General features: G+C 38.0%; 1 protein-coding gene across 1 annotated transcript in view; it reads left to right on the top strand.

Annotated features, from left to right (window-relative positions):
• LOC110426666 (UDP-glycosyltransferase 83A1-like) overlaps positions 1 to 1,780 on the top strand; it is a 2,379-nt gene extending 599 nt beyond the window's left edge. The window contains exons 1-2 of the mRNA XM_021441947.2: positions 1 to 102; positions 762 to 1,780. The exon at positions 1 to 102 is cut by the window's left edge and continues 599 nt beyond it. Of these exons, the coding sequence (XP_021297622.1) occupies positions 1 to 102; positions 762 to 1,648 (989 nt within the window). The 3' untranslated portion in view covers positions 1,649 to 1,780. The remainder of the gene's footprint in view (positions 103 to 761) is intronic.
• The last annotated feature ends 6,545 nt before the right edge of the window (positions 1,781 to 8,325 follow it).

The following is an 8,325-nucleotide window of genomic DNA, read 5'->3' as shown; positions in this document are numbered from 1 at the left end:
TGGGAATCCATAGAGCTGCCTTCTGGCCTGGATCGGCCCTTTTGTTGGCCTTGACTTTCAGCCTCCAGAAGCTGATGGATGATGGAGTTATTGATGCAAACGGTGAGACCTTTCTTCACTAACTTATTGCAGCATGGTTCAAATAAATATAAATGCAGAGCTACAGTTTTTCGAAAAACAATTATCTTTAACGTTTATTTTTAATCACATCCTTATATTTTAACTCTTATTATTCAACCAAAAATTATATAATTTGGATTCCTTTCCTATGTATATAGTGTTAAATGCATTATATAATTGAACTTTTATGTGCATACATATTAAGACCTTCCTCCCCCTTTCCTACGTCTAATTCTGATACACATACAGAAACAGATTAAGAAAAGAAAGAACTTTTGCTTCTCCTTGATGTACCATTGAGGATAGAGTTTTCAAGTTAAAGGGCTATATATGGAAAGTCAAAAAATCGGGTACTTGTGGGAGAGTAATACCAGGAAAGTCAAACATTGCTGCGTTCCCACATTTCTTTTTCCTTATTTTGATAAGGTGTTTGACCTTTGACTTCCACTTTAGTAAAATTTGTTATCAAATGGATAATGATGATTTTCCAAGCCTCGAATTTGGGTGCGTCATAGTCACACTCTAATAATAACAGAGTTTTTTAATGTAAAATATTGAGCTGTAAGCAGAAGACAAAAGAAAGGGGCCTCCACATATGCTTAGATATTTGCCTTATTCATTGTTGAAATTTGATTTTGCAGGCACTCCAATTGATAAAGATAAGGTGATTCAGTTGTCACCAGCCACGCCTGGCATGTGCCCAACAAACTTTGTTTGGGCCTGCCTTGGTGACTTATTCACACAGAAAATTATTTTTGACTATATGAGGAGAAACAACAAAGCTGCTAAAGAAGCAGATTGGCTAATTTGCAACTCTACTTATGACCTGGAGTCTGGAGCCTTTAACTTGGCTCCAGAGATCCTTCCAATAGGCCCAGTTTCAGCTAGCGGCCAGCTTGGGGACTTGGCAGGGAGTTTGTGGCCAGAGGATGAAACTTGTTTGCAGTGGCTTGATCAACAACAACCAGGCTCAGTCATATATGTTGCATTTGGCAGCCTAACAAATTTTGACCAAATCCAATTCCAAGAGTTGGCTCTGGGGCTGGAACTGTCCAACAGACCATTCCTTTGGGTTGTGAGACCAGATATTACTGAGGGAAAGGATGATGTTTACCCGGATGGATTTAGGAACAGAGTAGCCGTTCGAGGACGGATGGTTGGTTGGGCACCACAACGTATGGTTTTGTCTCACCCTTCTATTGCTTGCTTCTTAAGCCATTGCGGATGGAATTCTACTATTGAAGGTGCAAGCAGCGGGGTCCCTTTCTTGTGCTGGCCTTACTTTGCTGACCAGTTCCTTAATGAAAGCTACACTTGCGATTTTTGGAAGGTTGGATTGAGAATTAAAAGAGGTGAACGAGGGATAATCACACGAGAAGAGATTAAGGCCAAGGTTGAACAATTGCTTGGTGATGAAAAAAACAAAGGGAGGGCTCTTGCACTCAAGGAAATGGTTAAGAGAAGTGTCAATGAAGGTGGTAGCTCTAACAAGATATTTAAGAATTTTACTGAATGGATGAAATCATAGATAAGGTCTTTTCATTTATGGTATACATAGATTGGCTTTGGCAATTTTTTTCCCTTTTCCAAGAGAATTATGAAAATTAGGAAATACACCAATAGACAATACTCTTGTTGAGGTTTCCTCGGGAAAAAACAATGGTGTAGCAACATGATTTCCACTTTACGTGAGTGCCACAGTTAATCAAGTCATTTTTGGAGATATTGGCAGATTCATTCGTCACTTTAAGCACACCAAAGTAAAAGTTATTCTTGACTGTTCTATAATTTTTCAATTTTAGAGTCCTATATGATGTTTTAATTTTAGAATTTCCTAGTAAGTTGCAGTAGTTTGAGATAAGACTAAGAAAATCAGATGACCACCAAACTCATGGACCAAATTTATTGCAGATAGGCTTTTAAACCCAGTTCAAAGCAGAGGGGAAGAACTCCAGTGAGTTGTTGTTGAGGAGAGGCTGATTGATCATGTTAAATGGCCATTGTACAATCTCTTACTTACAATTTTTGAATCAGATTTACAAGTCCTCATTCAAGTATTGCCAAATTAGAGAGCCAGCCAACTCCAAGAAATTGATTTTGACCATATCACAGTTTGTTCTAGCTCTAGCACTGCCAACTTTTCATTTCATCTACACATTAAAGTATATCAACACTGATACTAAGGCAGCAGACACATAAAATATGCCTCGAAGTTTCCCAACTATTCTTTGACGGTGTTGAATTTGAGGCAAACCTTAAATAAACTACTGTTTGCGCTAATTTTAGATGCAGTTTTGAGGTAGAAGACTCAAAAGGCTTAGCTAGCACATGACTCCGGTGTGCTATTTAAAATGTCTTTACAATATATTTTATTTTTAAGGTTTTATATTTCTTTTTGCCATTACAGTTATTTTGTAAAGCCCCGGCCACATGTATGTAACTAGCTTGCCACTGGAGTACTGGAAGGGAGACACCGGCATGAAACGTGGCCCATGTGTACCACACTACTCCTTGTCCTATCAATTTGTCTTTCTTGTTCGAAACCATTGCGACCTCTGTTGTTAATGAACAAAAGCTTTATTGCTCCACTTGTTCTCCTTTTATGCTCGATTTCCTCAAAAGTATTTTGAATACTTCAACATGGTATCAAAGTTATTACACAAATCTTAAGGAAGCTGAAATTATATTTTTTTTTTAACTGCAATGGATTTATTAATATAGTCTCCTAGAGGAGACTTTAGAAGCAGGATCTCAAAAGGCTTCTTGCATACACAAGCCCTCAGTTGAGGATTGGCAATTATTAGAGATAGTGATGTGCTTACAGAAACATGAGAAAGCAAATCTAGTTCAACTTGAAGCATAAAAGGCAACCCTTTACAAGACTATAAAGTGACCCAAGCTATCCACAAATCAACAGATATTGACATCGAAATACGCATTGTGGTTGGTGACCCTTCTTACTCCAGCCTTCGCCAATCCATCAACCACACTATTTGCTTCATGTCTAATGTGGTTGAAGGAGAAATTAGTGTTGCTTCTAGTAAGAGTCTAAAGTTTGAAATAAATTTCATTCTCCATGAGACTTGTGAGTGATCCTTTACCCAAAGAATAGCCTTAATGGAGTCGCTCTCAACTTCCAACATGGGGAGGCAAGGAAGAAGATGATACCTTGATGAATGGCTTGAAATTCTGCGAAATTAGTCTTCAATGCCAATGTGGTGAGAAATATTCCTTTAATGTAGCCGTTGTGGTCTCTTAGAACTTCCTCGATACTAGCTGGCCCAAGTTTCCCTGTTGTAGCCCCATCAGTATTGAGTGTCAGAAAGTCAAGTGGAGGTGGTGTCCATGTGGCTTTTTTCGTGAATTTTGGTTTATTCCCACTGTTTACGAAGGCTGAGGGCTGAATGAAACATGTGTTGGTTGAGATATGCCTTAAGTTCCATTTCCCCTTGCAACATAGAGAGTGATGTAAAAGAATAATGTCGACAATCTAGTTAGGGGTGAAAATCTTGTCCCTAAATATGATTTCGCTTTGACAAAGCCAAATAGACCAGACGATGCAAAGAAAAACATTTTCCAGCAATCTTTTTTTCGGGGAGGGTGCGACTATAGCATGCAAGAGGTAAAGAAAAAGATAAGAGTTACCTGAAGCAACCCAATGAATGTTCCATTTACTACAGCAAAGTGTCCAAATCTTCCAACTAGTGGTGCAATTAAAGCAAAAATGGAAGGGAGGTTTTGGAGATAACTTACAAAAGGTGCACATAGCTTTATCTCTGCTGATCATTCCTCTGTCCATCAGGATTGCTTTAATGACTAGTTTATCATGGAGAACCTACCAGCAAAAAGTTTCAGCCTTAGGCAGTGCTAAACTGATCTATAAAAGTTTCCAATGGTTACTTGAGCTGTTATGAAAATCATAAAAGGCCCTGCAGAAAGATTAAGAGGAGTAAGCCCCACTTGTGGTTGGTTTCCATATGGTTTTATCATGGTTGGAGGGGTGAGGGTGGGCACTTTGAATAAGGTTTTGGAATTCTGTCCCTCGGCTCAGTTCCTAATTCAGAGGTTGCCTTCTTAGTTTTATATCCCATATCCACTTGCTATTGGTCCATTTACCCAAATCTGCTATGGTGGCTTTCTTGTCAACAACAAGTACATGAATTCATGGGAATTCATTAGCTAAGATAAGTTCCCCAATCCAAGCATCTTTCCAAAGAGAAATTTTAGAACCATGACCAAGAGAGTGCCTAAAGCCATTTGTGATCAGCCCATGAAATTTGCTAGTGGGTTAGAGTGGTTCAGCAATGTTTTTCCATAAAAGAGAAGGCTTAAAGGGTTTAATTAGGGGCATCATTGTGTTCGGTCCAGACTTGTTCTTGGTAGAGACCACTATTCTCCATGAGCTATTAGGCTCGTCAGCACATATCCACAGCCACTTGTTCAAGAGAGCTTAATTTTTAAGCTCAAGATCTATGATTCCAAGTCTCTCTTGGTTCTTAGGTTTGCAAACCAAATACCAAATGATGTAGTCAATGTTTTTCTTTTCAGAGCTACCAGACCAAAGAAAGTTTCTTTGGATGCTTTCCAATCTTTTCTTAACCATTGTCGGCAGTTGGAGAAGCGAAAGATAATAAAAAGGAAAGTTATATAGCACTAAATCAATAAGAGTCAATCGACCTCCCAATGAGAGAAATTGGCCTTTCTAGTTAGCTAGTCGAGAGTTGAACTTGTCAATGATTGGCTGCCAAGTGTTCATGGATAGGGGATTCGCCCTCAGATGGGGCCCTAAGTAGTTAGAAGGAAAGTTGTCCACTTTGTAGCCAACCGTATTGGCACACTACTAAGTAAGATCCTGATTAATACCAATACCTATAAGGCTGCTCTTGGAAAAATTTATTTTGAGGCTAAGATTGCTTGAAAAATTTTGAGGGTCCTAGCGATGTTAAGTAACTAACAAGAATGAGGTCCACAAATAGTAAAGTGTCGTCAGCGAACTGTATATAGGAAATAAACATTTGAGAGTTTCCAATATCAGCTCCCTCAAAAAGTTTTAAATCTTTTTCCTTGTGAAGAAGGATACTAAGAGATTCACCAACAATGTTGAATAGGAAAAGTGACAAGGGGCACTCTTGCTGAAGTCTTCTCTAAGTCTTGAACTAAGGAGTGGGAGTGCCATTTAAGAAAATAGATACGGAGGTTGTGGAGATGCACTGTTTTATCCACCTTCTCCATTTAGACCCAAATCCCATAAGCTTCATAATAAAGTCAAGTTAGTCCTAATCGACACTGTTAAATGCCTTATTGAAATCAACCTTGAAAAGAAAACCCGACTTCATATTTTTCTTGAGAGAGTCAATGACGATAAGGGAGCAGTCAAGGATTTGCTTGCCTCTCACAAATGCAATCTGGTTGCTTCTTATCACTAAGCCTATAACACCCTTCAATTTGATGGCAAGGACCTTTGTTAGGATTTATTAGTGCTCCCAACAAAGGCTTGCAGGTTAAAAGTGAGAAAGTGTTATCAGCCCACTGATTTTTAGGATTAAAGTAATGAATGAAGCATTGATATTGGGATTGAATTTCCCTGTGTTGAAGAAATCATTCATGAAGGTGATGATCTCGTCTTTGACGAAAGGCCACTATTTTTTAAAGATTTTCATATTAAAGCTATTGGGGTCTGGGCTTTGCTCCCTTCACATTGATGGACGGCATTCCAAATTTCCCCCTAAAACAAAAAAGCTTCCAAGCAAATATTCTGTTCAGTAGTGATTTGATTGAAATGACAGTTGAATTCTTTCAATTTGAGAATATCTCGCTTTTGAAAGATATTTTGAAAATGTGAGACAACCCGTTTCTTAATAACCAAAGGTTCATGAAAGATGTTTTGGACATTTTCAAATAAAAATATAATTTTATATCGAAATATAAGGAAAGTTGTGATTGTTGGGAATTAAAAAAGGGTTGTGTCTGTTAAAAATTAAATCAATAGACACTATAAAATAAAAAAAGAGTCACGTCTGTTGGAAAAGACCAATAGAAGCAACTCTTTGAAACAGACACAAATAGTGTCTGTTGAGAACAGGCATCTATGCCTATAAAAGATGACCCTCCTCAGACAATGAAGATAAAAAAAAACAGTAACATCTTTCCTTCTTCTTCCTCAAATATCTTTCAAGTTTTCTTCTATACTATTTTCCTGCAGAAAAAATATTATAGAAGTTTGATAATCTTGTTATACTCCGGTGAGTGCTCAGTGGATTGATTTCGTCAGTGCAAAACGTCATCAATCACTGGGCTTCATTGTATCTTCGAGGTTTATACGCCGGTAACTCTTTTACACACTACAAGTGGGGGCGAATAAAACCTTAAAGACAGTGGCATTGATACACGCCTTGAAGCCAATTTCTAAGTTTTCAATTTGATGTTCTAACAAGATGAGTTGCTATACTGGAGATGGTGAATGTTATTAACTATTTTTCTGTTGGAAGTCGTGAGATGGAAGAATTTAGTGTTGCAGTCACCCTACTTTGTCCACTAGAGGCGAGATTTTTAAAGCCAAGAACGTTTTCTCTCAAGCAAAGTTCCCTGTGGCTAGCTTAGAGAGTAAAATAATTTGCCTTCTCAGTAGGAGTGAGATGACCTTTTTCAGCTTTCTTTTCAAGTAAATCAAATTCATGTTCAAGAATAGGAATTTTTTGAGTGTCCTCTTTTTACCACTGTTGCTGCCAAGCTTTCAAAGAGAGTTTAAGCTACTTTATTTTGTCAACGATGCCACTGCTTTCGACTGCTCTTTCTCTAATAAGCTTCCGAGAGTGGTGAAGATAGGTGATAAAGTTCTTATTGTCAAGCCAATGGGCGAATAGGCTAAACATCTTGGGTCCCTAGTTAGTTTGGTCCATAGCAAAGGAAATAAGATTGTGATCAGACGTTGATCGTGTAAGGACCATTTGGACCAAGGATGGGAATTTCAGATGTAATTCGCTACTTAAGAGAAATTGATCAGGTCTACAACTGACTGGATTTTCTCTGTTATCTATCCAAGTAAAAAGTCAACTAGAGAGAGGGAGGTCTACTAGCTCCATGGAATTAATAAAATCAGAAAAAAAAGCCATACTATTCTAGTCAAAATTGCCCCCTGTTTTCTCAATAACAGTTTTAACAATGTTGAAGGCACCACTGATAACCCAAGGTCCCTCCCAAGTACTTTAAGATTCATAATTTCAAACCAAGTTTAGAGCATTTAACAAGACAGTTAGGGGCATAAATATTTATGAAAGTACAAGGAAAATTAAGAGTTTTAATATTACCTGAAATAATGATATATCGTTGTTTAACCTTTGTGGTGGAAGGGTCAAAAAAATTGTTTGACTATAAGGAAATAAGACCTCCTATTGTGCCTTCAGCTCCTACAACTTCAAAAGAGAAGTCATTATCCATCCATAGGGTTTTAGAAGATTCCTCTGGATCAGATTTTTTTTAGATTCTTGAAGAAAAAGCATCACTGACTTTTTGGAAAGGACAAGTCTTCGAACTGCCTTTCTCTTGATTCTAAAGCCTAAACCTCTAACATTACAAGAGAGTATGTTAATAATAGAAGAAAAGACAAATCACAATGGAAGTTCCTTGTAGATTAGTTTACTACCTTGTTATTAGCCATAATAATGTTCGAGAAGTGCTGGAGGGCAGTGTTTTGATCTTCATCTAGCATAAAGCCTAAAACAAAGGAAATCTCAAGGGCATTCATGGCCTCCTTCATGATTGTCGCATTCCTCCTACAAATCATGTTGTCTGAGCGTGTCTGATTCTTATACCCTATGGTATTTTCTCCTATATTTCTGTAAGCTTCAGATAGGGCTTTTTGCATTTTGGGATGTTTTCCCCTTTAACATTTTTCCTCAAACCCCTTTTCTTGCAACTTAATTCTCTTGAAGTTAATGGATTTCTTTAATTTTTTGAGTTTTTTCAATTGAATCAAGGCTCTATTCTTCTTCAATTTCCCTGTCCTGATTTTGGCCTTAAGTGGAGAAAGAAAGGTAAAGTCATCATGGCGCACGTTGTGAAGCTGTGGGGTATGCCAGAGAGCTTGGTGAGCAATCGGAATGGGAGATTCACGGGCAAATTTTGGATTGAGCTGTTCAAATTGCTAGGGTCCAAACTCCGCTTCTCGACCAACCTCCACCCCTAGACAGATAGGCAGACAAGGTG

Source organism: Theobroma umbraticum, unplaced genomic scaffold, assembly GCF_002168275.2.
Source record: "Theobroma umbraticum cultivar Fairchild unplaced genomic scaffold, ASM216827v3 scaffold_12.0, whole genome shotgun sequence".
Taxonomy (NCBI): Eukaryota; Viridiplantae; Streptophyta; class Magnoliopsida; order Malvales; family Malvaceae; genus Theobroma; species Theobroma umbraticum.
This window is presented reverse-complemented; position numbering and strand designations above follow the sequence as displayed.